The sequence below is a fragment of the Alexandromys fortis genome, unplaced genomic scaffold, assembly GCF_014885135.2.
Source record: "Alexandromys fortis isolate MF-2015 unplaced genomic scaffold, M_Fortis_MF-2015_v1.1 scaffold_263, whole genome shotgun sequence".
Lineage (NCBI taxonomy): Eukaryota > Metazoa > Chordata > Mammalia > Rodentia > Cricetidae > Alexandromys > Alexandromys fortis.
The window spans coordinates 764383-784565 of NW_026068165.1; the positions used below are offsets into that span (position 1 = coordinate 764383).

At 47.9% G+C, this 20183-nt stretch overlaps 2 protein-coding genes across 9 annotated transcripts in view; both read left to right on the forward strand.

The window, feature by feature from the left end:
* Window positions 1-1974: 1974 nt before the first annotated feature.
* Suox (sulfite oxidase) lies at window positions 1975-5751 on the forward strand. Of its 2 annotated transcripts, none has more exons than XM_050128062.1 (4): window positions 1975-2124; window positions 3308-3370; window positions 3627-3804; window positions 3951-5751. In XM_050128062.1, the coding sequence occupies exons 1-4, from the start codon at window positions 2084-2086 to the stop codon at window positions 5358-5360; spliced, it is 1692 nt and encodes a 563-aa protein (XP_049984019.1). In that variant the 5' UTR covers window positions 1975-2083; the 3' UTR covers window positions 5361-5751. The 2 variants fall into 2 exon arrangements, with proteins under 2 accessions (XP_049984019.1, XP_049984021.1); XM_050128064.1 differs by having other exon boundaries at window positions 2116-2182.
* Window positions 5752-5981: 230 nt separating this feature from the next.
* Window positions 5982-20183, forward strand: part of Ikzf4 (IKAROS family zinc finger 4) — a 45772-nt gene continuing 31570 nt past the window's right edge. For 3 of the 7 annotated variants that reach the window (XM_050128070.1, XM_050128074.1, XM_050128071.1), the window contains exon 1: window positions 5988-6480. The gene's annotated coding sequence lies outside the window, so the exon portion shown is untranslated. Of the gene's footprint in view, window positions 6481-20183 lie in introns of all 7 variants that reach the window. The other 4 variants (XM_050128066.1, XM_050128067.1, XM_050128068.1 and 1 more) reach the window with 3 other exon arrangements.

Genomic DNA, 20183 nt, shown 5'->3' on the forward strand with positions numbered 1-20183 from the left:
TGAGCTGTTGGAAATGCTATGCAATATTTTTTGCGTTTTCCTAGGACTCGTTTGCATATTAGTTTCTGAATTGGAGCTGTAACCTAAACATGAAAAGTAAAGAGAGTGGAGAGATGGCTCAGCAGTGTAAAGCACTTGTTGCTCTTGCAGAGGACCTGGTTCAATAACCAGCACACAGGGTGGCTCACAGCCGTCCACAACTCCAGTTCCAGAGGATCTGATGTCTTCTGGCCTCCACAGGCACCAGGTACACACGTGGGACACATCTGTAAGACAAGACAGCTGTGTATGGTAACCTGTACCTGCTGTAAAAAGAGTGAGTTTGAGGGGATCCTCCTATTAGTTTAGCAAGACCCTATCTCCAAAAAGGAAGAAAAATGACTGAATTAGCTTAGCTTCAGCCCCAACACCCTCCCCAAAAAATCTTGCCTGGATCTGTTTCTTATTTCTGCTTGAAGTCCTTCCATTCGTCACAGGCTAAAGGAAGCTGAAACAGAAAGCAGTGAAATAGGAGAATGGGTAGAGTTACAGGAATCTCAGGTTAGAATGTTCAGAGCACTGGGGTCAGGCAGCCCTTTCTTTCCAAGCCGTCTCTCCATCTGTGAGATGAGTGTGAAGGTTGAGCCAGGTGTGTGGATCCTCAGGCACATCCCGAGTCTGAGACAGCTGAGCTACAGGAGATGCTAGCTTCATCAAGTAAAACTGGGTGGCGTTTGTAGATGGGGGGAGAAACTATACCAAGTAGCATTTACTTGTTTGACAGGGTCTTGGTATGTACATCGTCCAGGATGACCTTAGCCTCCCAAAGCTTACAACACCAGCTGAAACTTGAGCAGCCGTTAGGATGACCTCACAAAAGCTGGAACCTTTCCGTTCCAGAAACTTTAGAGCCAATATCACCTTTTCACCATCATGTCCCCTCTTAAGTACACTCCCTGCTCTGGGTCCCTGATTCCACTCAAAAATCCTGTTTGGAAAACTAAAGGAAAAAAATCTGGAATGTTTGCTTTAAATTGATGTCTGTAGCTCAACCTCTGATCTCTAGAGGGCAGTCTAAGAATGTTTGTACCGGGTGCACGGGCTAAGCGTCAAGTTTTCAGTCTCTAGTAACTGGTTAAGAGTAAAGGAATTTTTTCTATTAGTGTCCTTCACTTTGATATACAAGACCATAATGTTCATACTTTCGTTAAACTGTCATTTTTTTTGTTAAAGTGCGTATTTGTTTTTTGGTTTTTCAAGATAGGGTTTCTCTGTGTAACAGCCTTGACTGTCCCTGAACTCACTCTGTAGACCAGGCTGGCCTCAAACTCACAGAGATCCTTCTGCCTCTGCCTCCGAGAGCTGGGATTAAAGGCGTGCGCTACCACGCCTGCACCCACCCCCCAATACACACTGAAAAATTTAAAAGATGGTTTTAAGGATTGGGAATAGTGGTGCACACTTTTAAGCCCATCACTCAAGAATTCTGGGCCAGCCTGGTCTACAAAATCAGTTCCACGCTAGCAAAGAGCACAGAAAAACCTTGTCTCAAAATAAATAAAAGACGGATTTTCAGTGCTGTTGGTTTCGCACTTCAGAAATTCACTATGGGAGCCTTCGAGTCACCATTTTAAGGCGTCATTTCTTCTGTTATTCTTGGCCCTAAAACAAGCAGGGCTCAACAGTTGCAACGCTAAACAACTGCAGAGGCGAGGGACATACCCACAGACCTGGAGGCCTCCCGGGGAAACTAGCTTTGGTCCCCATCGTCTCGGTCGCCTTCGGGACCTTCATCACCTTCATCAGTGAGGTCTCTCATTGCCCTGCGTAGCTGCGGTCGGCTCTGGTCATCTGTGTGTTCACTGCCCTAGGAGGGAGAGGCCTACACCAACCAGGAGCCGGCGGCGCACCGCCCCCCCCTCCCCGCCCCGCCCCGTAACCGGCGACCCCGTGACAGCTGCCAATCCTTCTCAGGAGCAGCCGCGAAGCTAGGGGCCAATGGCTGCGGCGCGGGCGAGGGGCGTGAGGACGCCTGCACAACCGTGCACGTCACGGCCAGGCCCCGCCCCGCCCCGCCCAGCCGCGCGGGGAGCTCTTGCCCCGCATGGGGCGGGTGAAATTGTTCCGCTGCGGACACCGAGCCAGGTAAGGGGACCCTGCCACCGGGAGAGACAGGAGGGAGAGCAACGGTGGGACCAAGACGGTCAGTGAAGCTCCTAATCTTAGGAGTAGCAAAAGGACCAGTACCTCCTTTTATGTTGTCTGGGTGCTCCTGGGGTCGCAGGGCTACCTTCCAGGTCGAATTCTGGACAGACACACCCTCCCACTTAAAGTATTCCGGAAAGTAAGGAGCTTACACCAAAGAGTGGCATTTCAGTATTTAGCAGGCCACCGCTCCCAAGCCTCGGACCGAGCTGGTAAAATCGGGTTGCAGAAAGAGTACAGGTCCCCAGGACCCAGACATGAAGAGCAGTAGAATTCGCTTCTATTGCCATCTTCCTGACTTCCCCATCCGTAACAACCCCACCCCTAGCATCCCAGCAATCCACAGCTTCCTACCCCTCTCCTCTTTGACCCTCCTGGGTCAGAGAGGCACTGGGCTGTGAAGAAGACACTGTTGCCGGACAGAGAGCAGAAAAATTAACTTCCTCCTCTAGCCCATCCCCTGACACCCTAGCCATTGGCTTCTCTCAGTTCGTTGCGGACACTACCAGGTTAGGGTGGAGATGCTGCATTGGGGTTCAGTTCCTAGACGGGGTATTTATTTTAGAGGGGGTGGAGGGAGAGAACTGCGAATGAATGTTATTACTTGTTTACTCTTCATATCAGGTCCTCTGGGTAGAGATGATACAAGTTCAGAGAGGCCTGCTGTGTAGCCCGGGGAGCCAGTTAACAAGGCCTGGTTGTATAACCCCAAGGCAGTTTGCTTCAAAGAGTTGAACTCCTTCACCCCTTAGGTTCCTGCTGCCTCTCATCTCTGTTTTCATCAGCCACACTTTAGAATAATCACAACCTGGGGGCTAGAAGTACAGAAGCTCAGTGGTAGGGCACTTGTCTAACTAACATTCTCAAGGCCTTGGGTTCAATACCCAGTATCATTTCCTTTTTTTTTTTAATAATTGGCAAACTTTCATCTGTCCTTAGGTGCATTGGCCTGGGGCATTGTTCTAGAAACCGGTGTACTTTCCCCACCCCATTCCACCCCCACTAGCCCTGAAGTGCTCCAAGTTTACTCCCAGAACCCACTGGGACCCCGGATTCTCGGGTCTCCCAAATGTCCCCTCACAGGGATTTTCTTGTTTTGAAACCCAGAATCTTCTTCCTATAGGTCTGCCACGATGCTGCTGCGGCTGTGCAGAACGGTGGTGGTGGGATTTCCGCGGGCTGTCAGGTAGGCTGTCCCAGCCCAGCACTATCACCCAACCTATCTTTTAGTTACCTTATCTGGTAGATATTTATCTTATCTGGAAGATAAGGCAGTACAGAGATGACCCTGAAGGAACCAGAAAGCCGTGATTCACTGGTCCTACCCATCCGGAAGAAACTAAACCCCAACTGAAAACCAGTGACTAAGGAGGGAGAGGCAGCCGCAGACTTTCACTGGTTTTCACTGGACTTTCCTGAGGCTAAAGATCTCTTTCTTCCAGAGTCAAGCCAACCCCCTCGAGGCTCTGCATCCCAGCGTGCTCCACGAATGATTCATTTAAACCGCAGCACCCCAGCCTCACCTGTCCTGATGAGAACTCGCAAACACGGGGATGGAAAGTGGTGGGGGCCCTGCTAGGTCTGGGTGCAGCGCTGGCCTACCATGACCATCGTTGCAGGGTAAGCGGGAAAGGGGCTCTGACTTCGTACACTGCAGAGATACTATCTGCTCCCTCCATTTCCCGGGCTCAGGTGTGGAGGGGGTCAGAATGGCCTAGAGTGATTTCACGTCTCTTCCTTTTGCCTTCTCCCACCCCTGTCTGTAGGCTGCTCAGGAATCACCCCGGGTGTATACCAGAGAGGAAGTGAGGTCCCACAACAGCCTTGAAACTGGAGTCTGGGTCACTCTAGGCTCTGAGGTCTTTGATGTCACAAAATTTGTGGACCTGCATCCAGGAGGCCCGTCCAAACTGATGCTAGCAGCTGGAGGTCCCATAGAACCTTTCTGGGCCCTCTATGCGTCTCACAACCAGCCCCATGTACGGGAGTTACTGGCTGAGTATAAGATTGGGGAACTGAACCCTGAAGATAATGTTTCCCCCACCTTGGAGGCCTCTGACCCTTATGCCGATGATCCTAGCCGTCATCCAGCCCTGAGGATTAATAGCCAGCGCCCCTTTAATGCAGAGCCTCCCCCTGAACTGCTAACAGAAAACTACATCACACCAAACCCTATTTTCTTCACGCGGAACCACCTGCCTGTACCTAATGTGGACCCAGACACCTATCGCTTGCATATAGTAGGGGCTCCTGGAGGTCAGTCGCTGTCCCTGTCCTTGGATGATTTGTATAAGTTTCCCAAACATGAGGTCACTGTCACTATGCAGTGTGCTGGCAACCGGCGCGCGGAGATGAATAAGGTTAAGGCGGTGAAGGGTCTGGAGTGGCGGACAGGAGCCATCAGCACCGCACGCTGGGCTGGGGCACGACTCTGTGATGTGTTAGCCCAGGCTGGCCACCGACCCCGTGAGACTGAGGCCCACGTCTGTTTTGAGGGACTGGACTCAGACCCCACTGGGACTGCCTATGGAGCCTCTATCCCTCTGGCTCGGGCCTTGGATCCTGAAGCCGAGGTCCTCCTGGCGTATGAAATGAACGGTCAGCCTCTGCCTCGTGACCATGGTTTCCCTGTGCGGGTGGTGGTTCCCGGTGTGGTAGGTGCCCGCCAGGTCAAATGGCTCGGCAGGGTAAGTGTGGAGTCGGAGGAGAGCCACAGCCACTGGCAGCGGCGGGATTACAAAGGCTTCTCCCCATCCGTGGACTGGGACACGGTAGACTTCGATCAAGCTCCAGCGATCCAGGAGCTGCCTGTCCAGTCAGCTATCACAGAACCTCAAGACGGGGCAACTGTAGAATCGGGAGAGGTGACTATCAAGGGTTACGCGTGGAGCGGCGGCGGCAGGGCCGTGATTCGGGTGGATGTGTCTATAGATGGTGGACTAACCTGGCAGGAAGCCCAGCTAGAGGGAGAGAAGCAGTGTCCCCGGAAGGCCTGGGCTTGGCGAATATGGCATTTGACAGCTCAGGTGCCGGCAGAGCAGAAGGAATTGGAGGTTGTTTGTAAAGCTGTGGATGACAGTTACAACGTGCAGCCAGACACTGTGGCCCCCATCTGGAACCTGAGAGGCGTCCTCAGCAATGCCTGGCACCGTGTCCGTGTCCGTGTCGTCCCATGAAAGCATCGAGCAGAGCCACCTGTACCCAGAGAACCACCTAAACTTCTTTCTAACCCATCTTTAATCGTCGTCATAGAAAAACATTTCCTTCCGCCTCTTGGGTCACAACCCTGTGTTTGCTGTGTCTTAAGCTGTGCCCAAGCACACGCGCTCCTGGCCTCTGACCCTGTGCCAGGAGAGAGAGCTGTTGGAGACTCTGGAGGTAACAGCAGTTCTGAAGACATGTTTTCTCACCCAACGGCACCTTGGCTTCTGAGGCCTCCCCAGCCAAGTGTGTGGGAATGTGGAACAAGCGCACTTTCCTATCTTCTGCTGCCTGTGGGATGCCAGGGGTTCCCCCTTAGGGCTCTACTTTGAGAAAATACACCAATAAAGTGCCTGTTTAAGATTATGCCTGGGACCTCTTGAGTGCAGTCTCTGGAAATGAAGGAGCGGGTCTCAACCTAGCTGGTTGACCTGGCGATACCTCCGAAGAGAGGTGCGATTGTTTTCAAATGTTTGGTACCCTCAAACCGTTTCGAAGGTTCCTGCTCTCCCAGCAGGATTGACAAATAATGCCAAGAGGTTGAAATCAATATTATCTTGGGGAGGGCAGGGGCAAACCTTGGAACGAGGAGCGGACGTGCCGGGGCACATGGGGCTCCCGTGTGCACCTAGTTTGCAAATTAGATGCAGATGAAGAGATAGCTTTGGCTTAACCTCTGCACGGCAGGGCCTTTTGGACTTAAATCTTTCGGCGCTCGGCTATTCTCCCCTAGCTCCTCTCCCTTTTTTTTCCCTCAGCAGTCTCCCTGGCTTGGGGGCGCTCGGTGTTTGGCCCAGTCGCCTGTCGCCTGGTAGTGGGACCGGAAGTTATTCCGGAGGGGGGGAATGGCCGTAAGAAAGGGGGCTCTGTGGGGGGGCCGGTCCCTCCTCAGGTGAAGCCCCTGATGGAGATGGAGCCGCCACCCCTGAGCGCCCAGATCCCGGCTTCGGCCTGGCTGCCGCCGCCTCAGTGACCCCATCCCCCCCGCGCTGGGCCACCTGGGCCAGAGTGGGGGACTCGCCACCCCTCTTCCCACCCGACACCGCCCTTCTCCCCCAACCCCCAACAGCCTGCGCGCGCGCGGAGACGCCTCAGGTGAGTGAGGGGCGGGGCCCGCGAGGGGCGGGGGCGGGGCCTGGCCTTCGGGGCGGGGCTTTAGCTTGGAGTCGAGGGGGGAGTCGCAGCCTGGGGGAGGGGCGGGCTGGGTTCTGAGGGGATGGAACAGAGGGACCAGAGGGACAAAACAAAGCGACCGAGAACCAGAAAAAGCAAGGTGCCCGGGGGCTTCATTGAGAATGTTGGAGGAAAAGGCCAAGGCCTGCCTAGGACTATCTCCTGGAGGCCGTGACAGGGGGAGAAACAACAGAATGGAGCCTGTCTGTCCTACTGTTTGGGTGAGAAGCATAGGGAACCTGAGAAACAAGGCTGGGAAGGAAAAAAAATCCACAGACGAAGCCCTATGGTATGGCTTCCCAACCTCTGGATGGGAGCTACATAAACGGGTGGCAAAATGCCTCTTTCTAAATATTAAAACCATCCTCATACAGATCTATCTCGGCTTTTTACCCTTTATCTGCTAGAGTTGTTTAGTGGTTTGCTAGGTTGGTTGGTTGGTTGGTTGGTGAAGTAGCGTGTCTGTGTGTGTCTCTGTGTGTGTGTGTGTGTGTGTACAACTGTGTGCCAGCGCCAGGACAACTTTGAAGCTAGTTCTCTCTTCCCATCTTTATGTGAGTTCCAGGGATTGAAGTGATGTCTCCAGGCTCTCAAGGCAAGTGAACTGTGGTTGATTTTTTGAGACAGGGTCTCATGTAACCCGGGCTGGGCCTGAAGCATGAAACTCATGATGGCCTCTAACCCCGGAACTTGTGGTGATTCCCCTACCTTGGCTTCTGAATGCTACAGCTGCAGCTGTGATGTTTTTCTGTGGGGTTTTGTTTATTTGGTTGGTTAATCGGCTGGTTGGGGCTTTGGCTGGTTGATTTGTTTGAGACAGTCTCACTATATAGCCCTCACTGTCCGGAAACTCATGCTGTAGACCAGGCGAGCCTTAAACTCACAGAGATCCATTCATCTGCCTCTGCCTCCTGATTGCAGGAATTAAAGGCAAGTGCCACCATGCTCAGCTGTTGGGTTTTAGGCCAGGATCTCATATTTTCTAAGAAGGCTTCATTTTTGCTATAGCTAAGGATGGTTTTGAACTTCTGAGCCTTATGCCTCCATTTCCCAAGTGTTGGGATTACAGGCCCTCAGCATGTGAGTCTTGCTATTTGTCTTATTTAAATCATGACTAGTAGCCCTTTCGTGGGATAAGTGGAACACTCAATGGAATGTGGACTTTTTTTACGGGGGGAGTATTATTCTTTTAAAAGGCGGGTGAGGTGTGTAGACGAACACAGGATAGACGAGACACGCGGCTCCCACGTGGGTGCACTTTAATGGGGGGGAGGGGGACACGATAAGGGATGGGTGTATGAGACACACAAGGGTAAAAAGGGCCAGAGAGAGCGAGACCTCGTGGAAGCTCGCTTTTTAATGGGAAGCGCAAGGTTATCTGGGAGAAACGACCTGCACCTGTGCACGCCCGAGTGCGCAGGTATTCGTATCCAGGAGGAGTCTGGGAGCTGTAGTTTCCAAAGGAACAACAGGGAGGGGGCTCGAGACAGGGTTTCTCTGTTGCTTTGGTTCCTGTCCTGGAACTAGCTCTGTAGACCAGGCTGGCCTCGAACTCACAGAAATCCGCCTGCCTCTGCCTCCCTAGCGCTGGGATTAAAGGCGTGTGTCACCACCGCCCCACGGAATGTGGACTTTTTGATAAGAAATAAGGTACCCCACCTGCTCATCCGAGCTTGAGAATCTTCCAAGTGCTTCTAGGAAGGTTTGGAGGATCGCCAACTAGTGCCTGCAAAGTTTTGCCCCCCTTCTCTCGGCACACGCGTTTTTCTCAGGAGTGGTAGGGACTGAGACACGGCTCTGCACTGTTGCACACAGCAGCCCGAACAGTTCTTTAATCTCCGGGAAGCTTAAATTCTGGTAAAAAAAAAAAAAAAAAAAAAAAAAAAGAAAGAAAACCTTTTTTTGGTTTCAAGACAGAATTTCCAGATGAGCCAGTATGAAGAGAATTAATGACTGGCAACCAAACTTTTTTCTTTGCTTGATTTTTGGTGTTTTAGCTTTTTTTGAAAACAGGGTTTCTCTGTGTAGCCCTGGCTATCCTGGTGGCTGCTTTGTAGACCAGGCTGGCCTCGAACTCAGATCTGCTGCCTCTGCCTCCCAAGTGCTGGGATTAAAGGTGTGCACCACCACCCGGCTGCTATTACCAAGCTTTCATGACCTAGCTCGAGTTCAATCCCCGGGACTCACAGGGTAGAAGGTAGAGCCAACCCTGAAAGTTGTCCTCTAATCTCCAGATCCATGCTGTGATACACACATGTGCTGTGACCCACACACATGCTGTGATATAGACATGTGCTCTGACACACACATGCTGTGATACACACGTGCTGTTATATACACGTGCTTTGACACACACACATGCTCTGATACACACACACACCTGTTTGCCCTGTGTTTGCCCTGTAAGCCCAAGGACCTGAGTTTGAATCTCCAGCATCCGTGTAAACACCAAAGTCACAACACACCTCTGTAATCTCATTGTGCGGGCGGGGCACAGACCAGAGACAGGTGGATTCGTGGGTTTATTAGCCAGCCAGCCTAACCTCCAGGTTCAGTGAGAGACTCTGTCCCAAAAAATAGGGTGGAAGCTGGAGAGATGGCTCCGCGGTTGAGCGCACCTGCTGCTCTTCTAGAAACATAGGCTCAATTCTTAGCACCCACGTGGTGGCTGGTAACAGGTTGTAATTCCAGTTCCGGGAGTACTGATGCTCTCTCCAGGCCTTTTCAGGCAGTAGGCATGTACTTGGTGTACCGACATCCATCAGGAAAACACCCTGCCTTAGTCACTGTTCTACCGCTGTGAAAAGACGCCATGGCCAAGGCAACTTCTGCAAGAGAAAAGCACCTAACTAGGGTCTTCACTGGGTTTCTGAGGTTTAGTCTACTATCGTGGCGGGAAGCATAGCGGCATGCGGGCAAACCCTGGAGCAGCAGCTGAGAACTGCATCCAAATCCACAGGCAGAAAGAGAAAAACTGGGTTTGGCATGGGCTTTCGAAATCTCAAAGCCCAGCTGGGCAGTGGTGGTGCACGCCTTTAATCCCAGCACTCGGGAAGCAGAGGCAGGCGGATCTCTGGGAGTTCAAGGCCTGGTTTACAAAGTTCCAGGACAGCCAGGACTGTTTCACAGACAAACCATGTCACAAACAAACAAAGAATAGGAAGAGGATGGGCGCCTCAAACCAAAATTGTCCTAGGAGAAACTGAGTTTTCCAGAAGAAGCAGGGGAGGCCTCTCTGGAGCTTCTGCAGTGAACTCATAGGGTGATCAGAGCTGCCTTTGTGCGAGCAGCTTCAGAACTTCATCTTGCCCCTGTCAATAGAAATTGGTGCCACAAACACGCTGATGTCTGAGGGCAGTGAGTTCAAACGCAGCTTCTAAGCAACCCCCTTCATCTCAGAAAATTAAGAGTAATGCATATTTCAAGACGTGACCTTTTTTCCAAACTCATCACTTTTGAAGCCAAAGATTATCTCTTTCAGGTATTTGAAATTATGTAGAAGTCTGGACTAGGGTAGGGTGGCAGGAAATTGGGGGATACAGAAAATACTGTCTTCGGTGGCAATACCAGACAGAAATCCCTGATACATGCTGGTCCAAAGAGTCCACTGTTGTTGTGTTTGCAACTGAATTTTTCTTCTTATTTCCTCTTAGTTTGAAATCTGTGAACTTATACTTTCTTTTCAGCATGGGAGAAACTTACCCCATGTTTCCCCGCCCCCCATGTCCCACCCACAATCCACAAAAGAATTCTTCTCTCTCAAAGTGTCATACAGTTTATCTGCCTTACTTCCACTCCCTCTTTACATACAGTGTGTGGGTGTGCACATCCATGCTGCTCGCTAAGGACGCTAACGAAGGATTAGCCTTGTTGGCAGGTGCATCTAGCCTCGATTCATTCATTTTGCCTGTATAACAAATACGGTGTCAGAGGCTGGGGAGCCTCCCTTTCCCTATGGGTCTTATGCTTCTGCCGGCTGGAGACTCTGCTGGCTTTGAGTGCCAGGCTGTTGATTTGCCCCTTCTTCTCAGAAGCATCGTAGACTTTGTCCTGGAAACGGAGAGACAGGGTCAAAGTTTGCCAGACGAAAACATCTAAGAACGTGTGAGATGGACGTGAACCTGGTCCCTAGGAAAGACAGACCTTGTCGGTACTCGTCGGCACCCACCTTACGCTGGCTGGTGCTGATGTTAGCATAAGAAGATCCAGTGAGTACCGGTTTGTCATTGTTCTCGAGCCCACAGTTTCTGAAAAGACACAAGAAGACTAAGGGGGATTATTCTTTATAAATCTTGTGTTTCCAGTTCAAGGATTTAAGTCCCTGATCAGAGACCTAAAAACCGTCCACCGGCTAAGTGTGAGACTGAAGTTCCGCTCTCCAGTTGCCACAGAAACGCCAGCAGAGGCAGCTCACGCATAGTCCAGCACACGACACAGACGTGGGAACCCCAGGACAAATTGGCTCACACATTGGCTAAATTAGAGAGCTCTGAGTTTGACTGAGAGACCCTGACCCAGTACACATATGGGGGAGAAAGAAAGACACCCAACAACACTCTGGGCTCCATGCGCACGGTACTCACACGCATGCACCCGCAGGAATGTGAATGCGCATACATTCACACATACTGAGAAACAAAACAGAGCTCCCCAAGCTTTCCAGCTGGGACAAGATTAAACGCCACGGCAGAAACCTCTGCTCCATTTCTGCTACTTGTTAACCAGATAAGTGGCTTTGGGCTTGGTTTGGTCTCCAAAAGATTAGGGATCAACTTTCAGCTCTGTTCCCATCTCTAAGCTCTGGAGGCCTCTGCCTTGGGCCTGGTTCAGGAAGTAAAGAGGCTTACCAAAGTAGCTTACCCCAAGCAAGAATCTTCATTACCCAAGAAGCCTGGAAACGTCTTTTCTGGCCCAAGCTACAGTGAGCTCTTCGGAGCAGCACGCACTGAAGACGACGTTTTCCACCTTTTCTAAGCTCTACCACCCTGCTCCAATCAAGGCATCTATGTGATTCCAGCCACCTACTTGCGAAATCTTTGTAGCACAAATCAATGCCAGCCTACTGACACACAGCTATAACCCATCCGAATACTCAGGAGGCTGAGGCAGGACAATTGCTGTGATTTACAGGCCAGTGTAGGCTGTAAATCCCAGACTAGGTTGGACTCCATATCAAGACTCTGTTGAGCAGGTGAGACGGCTCCGCAGGTCAAAGCACATGCTGCCAAGCCTGACGACTTGCGTTCTGTCCTGGAGCCTGCACAGTGGAATGAGAAAACCAACTCCGCCAGTTGTCTTCCGACCTCCACACGTACTCATATACAGTCACAAAAGTAAAAATAAGAACAACGTAATTTAGGAGCTAAGAGAGATGGCTCTGCGCTTAACAGCACAGGCTGCTCCTCCAAAGAACCGGGGTTCAATTCCCAGCTCTGATGTTGTGTGGCTCATCTTCTGTAACTTCAGTTCCAGGAGATCTGACACCATCTTCTGCCCTCCTTGGACACCAGGCACATGTGTGGTGCACAGACGTACATGTATTCAAAAAACACATACACATAAAATAATAATTGAAAAAAATCTTACTGTAATTTAAAAAAAAAAGAGAGAATTCTGCCGCGGACCGTCCCTCTAGGAGACCACCACCCACGGGAGACCAGGGTGTAGGATAGGATAGTCAGGATACGACGCAAGGGAATGACAGACAGACACACTGGTAGTGAAAATCTGCTGCAATTTTACTTCTGCAAAGCTTCAGTTTATGTACAAAACAGATCAAAGAACTTGGCAGGCTCACTGCATCACCCCATTCAGGGTTCCAGACATAAATCAAGGCTAAGCATAATCAAAATAGAACTCCTTCTACGTGCTCAAGGTGTTGGCAAGGACTTTTAGTTTTGTCTCTTAGAATTCTGTCTCACACCACTAACCATATTCTACCGTGGGGGACTAGTTCTCAGAGTCCTGGGTCTAGCTTTTGTCTATATAGTCTTTTATTCTTCTGTTTTATTATTAATAAAGTTTCCAAGGCTCATGTGGCGTGGGGCATGCTTCAGTTCCTCAAGGACTGCTTAAAGAACGGTGGGGCCGAGCCAAGGACATACTTTGATTTCTTGGTGAGCGGTCAGCTGAAAACAGGAAAGATAAGAAATACAGAGAAAGATCATGCAGGGTGCCAGGAGGGCTCGCTCTCAAGGCCATTTCCAGATACGAGATCTGCCTAAGGCATCAGGTCCTATCTTGACCACTGATTGCCAGGGGACCACCTGGGGCTTCGCTCCAGGAAGCTCTAACCCCAATCCTTCAGCAGGCGAAAGCCAGCGCAGAGGCATTTTGTCACTACACGGCAGTCACTGCTGTGGACGTGGCAAGTCTCCCTTTTTTATTTTTAAAATGAAGCTCGAACACCTCCTGTTTCACTGCCTGTAATGAAGAAAATAAGCACTTTAAGAGACAGGGGAATAAAAAGATGACCAATACTATCAAGAGTATAATTACTCCAATGAATACAAAGTACTGCACCCAATCTAAGGGATTAAGGCTCTTAAGTCCACGTTCCAATTGCGAAGCCAAATCTTGCAGTCCCCCTAATTGTAAATGAGATTGACTCATAGCAGAAATATCCTTTTGTAATGCGGCTAGATCATGAGTAATATCGTTATCCCGCCACAATCCCTGTAGGTGAGCCTTAACTTTATCCCATGGCTGTGAAGTGTTATAAGGTAGTGGTGTGACACAGATTGATTTAAAATCATCGTGACAACGTGTTGATAGAGTTGTTTTTAAATTAGCAATGTCCTGACCAAGAACGAGCACTACTTCCTCTAGCACATTTAATTTTGCTTCCAACTTCTTATCTATAGCTTCTTGTTCTAATAATGCTGAAGTAATATTTTTATTCAAAGCATTCACATAATGGGCAGTATGAATTTCCTGCACCAGGGCTGTAGTAGCCATAGCAAAGGTGGTTAATATAGAAATTAATGTTGTAATTCCCAAAATTAATACTGCTACAAATCGCTTTGGCCTAATCAACTCATTTAGAGTGTTTAAAACCTGCATAGCAGAATTATCATACCAGGGATCATTCCCCAAATCTACAGGCAACATCACAAAAGGAGGGCGTCTAACAATGATCATAGTACCTAACTCTTTTTGTTCTGCCGATGTTATACAATTGGTCAATTTACAGGAATGACAAACTATTTTATACGACTTCCCTTCCTGAGAAATATTCACAAAAGTTGCCTGAGCTAACAGCAATGCATTAGGATATGCTATACAGGCTTTCAGTCCGACAGGTTCAGATTTTGTATGATTGGGCTTCTTTTCCAGAAACATATTGGCTGCAGCAACCAGTCTAAAAAGATCAGTATGTTTCCTTGTCTTATTTTCATGTTTTGCAAACCAGTAGGGTTCTACAAATCCTGGAGAAAACCATCGCCTAAGTGGCTCTCCTAATCCAGTCCACGCATAATTGTGGTACTTGTCTTTATGGGTATCAATGTAATCTTCATAAAGTCCTTTGCCATTGCTCCTTTTAACCCCTGAATTAGAATTTGAATAGTCCCATATCTCATAATCATAATCAACAGGCCTAACCCACATCGCAGAATCCGAAAAGCCACAAGCTAGCCATGTAGGAAACTTAGACAAAGAAGAGTCCCAAAATTGATTCTTGTCTCTATATTTTCCTATACAGGGATCTATAGGTAGATCATGAACTTTCGTAAAGTTGTCATGATAATTAGGATTTCCCAAGGTCTGCATCTGAATCTCCCACATCCATCTCCTACCTGCATTCTCTTTGTCTGGCCCGTCAGTGAGAAAAGTACTGTAGCGTGTACTCAGGCAACCCGAAGGCACTCTCCCTTGAAGCGAAATGCAGATCGGAAGCGAGTCTGCCCTTCCCTCAAAGGTTATAAGAGAGGACAAACCAGTTCGTGCGTCAGAATCCTGAGCACCACCCATTCTCACTGAATCATTGGTTAACACTTTCAAAGGCTCAGGATCTAACCACCCCACGGGTTGCAAGATAGGGGGATTCGGGACATACGCCCAGTAGGAAACTCCCTCCACCCTTTGGGGAGCAGAGATAATGGCCAAAAAGGCGAGGAAATACATAGACGCTGTCAGGGATTTTCCTTGTTCAGTGAGCAGCTGTTTCGCTTCTCGTGTCAGATGACGAATCTTCGTCCATGTTATTTCTGCCGTGGGCCGGCTTAGTTTCATTTTCTTCATTTGCTGCTGGAGCTGCTTTTTCTGCTTCCGCCACCGTCTTTTCCTTCTTCTGCTTTGCAACAGCAGGTCGGATGAGGCGATCTGGGATCCAGATGGGGGAGTCGGCATTCTGTGGAAACACACAAGCATACCCTCGTCCCGAGGTGATTAGAACATCCGGCCCCTTCCAGAGGCCGGAAAGGAGATCTTTCCACATTACTAGTGGCAATGGAGATTGTCTTCTATCCTTGTTCCAGTGCCTTATTGCAGCACTATTTTGTTGATCATTTATATTTAAATGATTTAATGTAAATAAACTGTGTGACAACACATGATGAGGAGTATAATACTTGTTGGCTTGCTGTAGCCTCTGTATTTGCATCTTCAAGGTTTGATGGGCCCTTTCAATAATCCCTTGTCCTTGTGGATTGTAAGGGATTCCTGTGACATGTTGAATATGCCACTGCATACAAAACTGCTCAAATGCTTTGGCAGTATATGCTGGCCCATTATCTGTCTTGATCTGTGAGGGAATACCCATTACTTGAAAACTCTGAATAAGATGCTGAATCACATCTTTTACAGCTTCCCCTGTTCGGGCTGAAGCATGTATGAAATGAGAATAAGTGTCTATGACCACATGGACATAACACAATTTTCCAAAGGATGGAACATGAGTCACATCCATTTGCCAAATAACATTAGCCTTTAAACCTCTAGGGTTCACTCCCATTTTTAAGGGATGGTAGGCAACTGGGCAATGCTGGCATTGCTTTACTATTTGCCTAGCTTGTTCTCTGGTAATATGAAACATTTGTTTCAAAGCCTTTGCATTCTGATGATGTAAGGCATGACTCTCTTGTGCTTCTTGCATTGAAAAGACACCTTGAGACCGAGTTAATAAATCAGCCATAGTATTTCCCTGTGCTAGAGGGCCTGGAAGACCTGAATGACCACGTATGTGGCCTATGAAAAACTTCTCTTTCCTTTGGTGTACAAGCATTTGTAATCTTTGTAACAAAGGTAATATAGGTGATTTCCCTGACAAAAGGGCAGTTTCCAATGCTGGAAACAAATTAACTACATATTTAGAATCTGTGTATAAATTAAAAGGCTGCTGAAATGTCATGAAGGCTAAAATTACTGCTCTTATTTCAGTCTGCTGGGCAGAAGTCTGCTCTCCTTCTTCCCAGTATGAGCCATGATGATATGTATAAACTGCAGCCCTTCCAGTGGAAGAACCATCTGTGAAGATTAATATCGCTTGATCTAGAGGTTCTGATGAATACCAGATAGGAAACACAATTTCCACGGTCTTAGCAAATTCTATGAGAGGATGTTTGGGGTAGTGATATTCTATCTGACCTGTATAATTTTGTAAAGCCAAAATCCAATCTTCATTATTTTGTAATAATAAGTCTACTTGAGCCTTCTTATAAGGAGTTATTATAAAATGTGGCTCTCGTCCAAATAGTTCTCTAGATCTAATTCTACCTTTTATAATTAAAAGGGAGCACAAATAAGGAAAGTCAGCCAACATTTTTGCCTGAGTATGTGGTAAATGTAACCATTCCAATACTCCGTGTTGCCACAAACAGGCAGTGGGAGTATAAGCGGTTGGAAACACCAGCAGGCCCCATCTATCTTGATAATTTATTTGGTGAACCCTGGCACAGGCAATGGCTTCCTCAACAATATGTAATGCATTTAATGCTTCTTGGGTTAATTGCCTAGGCGACTTAGGATTTGCGTCCCCATGAAGTATAGAATAAAGAGGGCTTAAAGTCCCAGTGGTAATTTTTAAATAAGGTCTTAGCCAATTGATATCTCCTAACAGCCTTTGAAAATCATTTAATGTTTTCAATTTATCTCTTCGAATTGACAATTTTTGTGAACTAATATAATTAGTGCCTATAGTTTGTCCTAAGTAGCTCAATGGTCTGTCACGCTGAACTTTATCAGGGGCAATAACAAGTCCATACTGGGTTAATTTATAAATGGCTTGTGTTAAAATTTTTTCAACTGTCCTTTGTTCTGGATGAGCCAGAAGGATATCATCCATGTAATGCATTATATAGGCTTCCTTAAATTCCTGCCTGACCTCCTGCAGGGCCTGAGCTACGAATTTCTGACACAATGTTGGAGAATTCTTCATCCCTTGAGGCAAGGTGACCCATTGATATCTTTTAAAAGGCTGCCTAAAATTCACTGAAGGTACACTAAAGGCAAAACGTTCACTATCTTCAGGATGCAAGGAAATGGTAAAAAAGCAATCCTGCAAATCTATAATAATAATCTTCCATTCTTGAGGTATGGCTACTGGTGATGGAAGCCCAGGTTGCAAGGGCCCCATATCCTTCATGACTGCATTTACGGCTCGGAGATCCTGTAACAATCTCCATTTTCCCGACTTTTTCTTTATAACAAATACAGGAGTATTCCAGGGACTGTTGGATTCTACTATATGACCCTTGTTTAGTTGTTCTTGCACCAGCTGCTCAAGAGCCTGTATTTTTTCTTCTGTTAGGGGCCACTGACTCACCCAAACCGGCTCTTGAGTCAGCCATTCTATTTTATCTGCATATAATTTTTCCGCAGTGGCCCCTATGTAAAATACTGCTCATTAAGGTTATCTGAAGTAACCAGTTTAACATTCATGGAATCCAGCAAATCTCTCCCCCAGAGTGTGAATGGTAAGGAGGGTAAAACATATGGTTGGATATGTCCTGTTTTTCCTTCATCTTCCCACTTAAGAATCATGGAACTTTGCATAACTCCTGAGGCTGATCCCAATCCAAGCAAAGATGATCCCGTCTTATGTATCGGCCAAGAGTTTGGCCAGTCCCTGCTAGAAATACATGTCCTGTCAGCCCCAGTATCCATGAGACCCCTTATCTTTTTACCATTTATTTTAATAGTTTTAAATGGTCTCTCATTGAGTTCCTTAACCCAGAAGATCCCTTCAGTAGATCCAAACTGCCCTTCACCTCTTTGTTCTTTTAATATTTTATTGGGTAAATTAATGTATGGTAATAGCAATAACTGTGCTATACGTTGTCCTTTGTGTATTTGTATAGTTTCAGCCAAGGGCCGAAGCATCACTTTAATGTCATTTTGGGTATCTGCATCAATTATTCCTGGAAGAACCTCAAAGTTCTTCTGGTAGTTAGAGCTTCGCCCTATGATTAGTCCCACTGTCTGAGGGAGGAGTGTCCCAGAAACCTTAGTAGGAACTAAGGCCACTCCATCCCATTTGGAGAGGAGCAAGTCCTCTGAGCTTGCTAGATCTAGTCCAGCACTTCCTGGAGTAGCTCTAGGCAAATCATGAATAGTGAATTCTGATGCCTCAGGGTTTAACATGCCCTGGGACGGAGAACCTTCTTCTCCCTTGGGTGTCGGGTTAGGAGAACACCCCTGTTCTAGTTTTTTGACTCTTTAGGTTCTTCCTCTCCTTCTTTAGTGAGAGGTGAACCATCTTTATGATATTTTGAGTTACACTCATTACTCCAATGTTTTCCCTTTTTGCACCGAGGACATATGCCCGGTAAACTTTTTCGTCCTGAGCTTTTGGATTTCTTGCAATCCCTTTGAATGTGCCCAGGTTTTCCACAATTATAACAAGTAGGAGTGGTGATGCCTTTTGCACCCCCTCCATATGTCTTTTTTACATAGGCGCTAAATCTTTGTCCTTTCATTGCAGCTGCATAGGCCATTCCTTGAACGACCGCTGGTGAGGCATCCATACATGCTTTGATATAATCACTTAATGTCCCTGTCTGTCTTAGAGGTCGAATAAGATCTTGACAAAGAGCATTGGCATTTTCCCATGCTAATTGTTTCAATAGCATATCTGTTCCTTCCGAAGGAGGCAGCATTCTGGTGACTGCCTCCTCTAACCTGGAAATAAAGTCCTGATAGGATTCTTCATTCTTTTGCCTAATGCTAGCCAATGCTCCACCCTTGGTTCCGGGAGGTGGGAGCTTGCGCCATGCCAAAACGGCATTACCAGTTATTATTGTCAATATATCACGTGGGATTTTTACCTGATCTTGGGGAAGAGCATAGTCATCTGTGCCCATCAACATGGACATTGTTGGCTTAGGGCCTCTCTTCTTTATAGATTGAACTATAGAATCTTTACATTTATCTTCATATTCAGTACGCCAGAGAATGTAATCTCCTGGACTTAATGTGGCTTTGGCAGTTTGCATCCAGTCATGAGGAGTGAGCCAAAGGCTTGCGACCATATCCAAAACCTGTAAGGTATAGGGGGCAGAAGGCCCCAGACTTTTAACAGCACTTTGCAATTCTTTAAGAGTTTTAAGGGGCATAGGCTCCCATATGGGCTCATCGTTATCTCCAATTTCTGTAACAGGAAATATCCCCAAGGAAGTATCACCTGTTTTACGTGCCTCAGCCAGCGCTCCCTGAAAACCTACAGGAGGTAGGGGGCGGCTGCGTGGCTTTGGAACAGGTTTTCCTTTTGTGATATTCCCAATTGCTGCCCTTACTGGAGGATCAGTGTGGTCTCTAAAATCATCCTCCCATTCTGTTTCCTCCTGCTGATCATCCAGACCCCAGTCGCCATCAAGATCATTCCTTGCTAAGGGCTGATGAGATGAGGCGAAGGGGGGAGCAGAAGGTTTTAATGGTCTCTTTTCTTCCACGTCCCCCTCCTCTTCCCCAACTTCACTATAGATAGGAGAAGCAGCTCCCGTTTCAGAGGCAGTGTCACGACACAAGCCTTCAAAGGGGGAAATTTCCGACAGCAGTTCTCGGATCTGAAACCATATTTGATAAGCATAGGTAGGTAAAGTTTTTTCCCCATTCTCACGCACATAGCGCCTCATTTCCTTACCCACACGCTTCCATTCATCTAGCGATAAGGTCCCTTCCTCCGTGAACCAAGGGCTGACCTTTTTCAGGAACTTGGTAAAAGTTACCATGTCGTCTTCTGCGACCTGAAATCCTGCTTTGGCTAACTGTCGCCGCAGCATAATTACCATCATTTTATCGCTCTTAGTCATATGTTGCCCCATGGTTCCCTTATACTTAGATTACTCACACTTAACCGGTGATCCTTTACCGGCGAACCTGCAGCGTCCTGGTGAGAGTCGTTCCTGACTATTGGAAAGAAAAAGAGAAGGGGGAAAAGCTTACCTATCCTTCACGTCCCTGTTCCGAGCGCCACCTGCCGCGGACCGTCCCTCTTGGAGACCACTATCCACGGGAGAACAGGGTGAAGGATAGGATAGCCAGGATACGACGCAAGGGAATGACAGACAGACACACTGGTAGTGAAAATCTGCTGCAATTTTACTTCTGCAAAGCTTCAGTTTATGTACAAAACAGATCAAAGAACTTGGCAGGCTCACTGCATCACCCCATTCAGGGTTCCAGACATA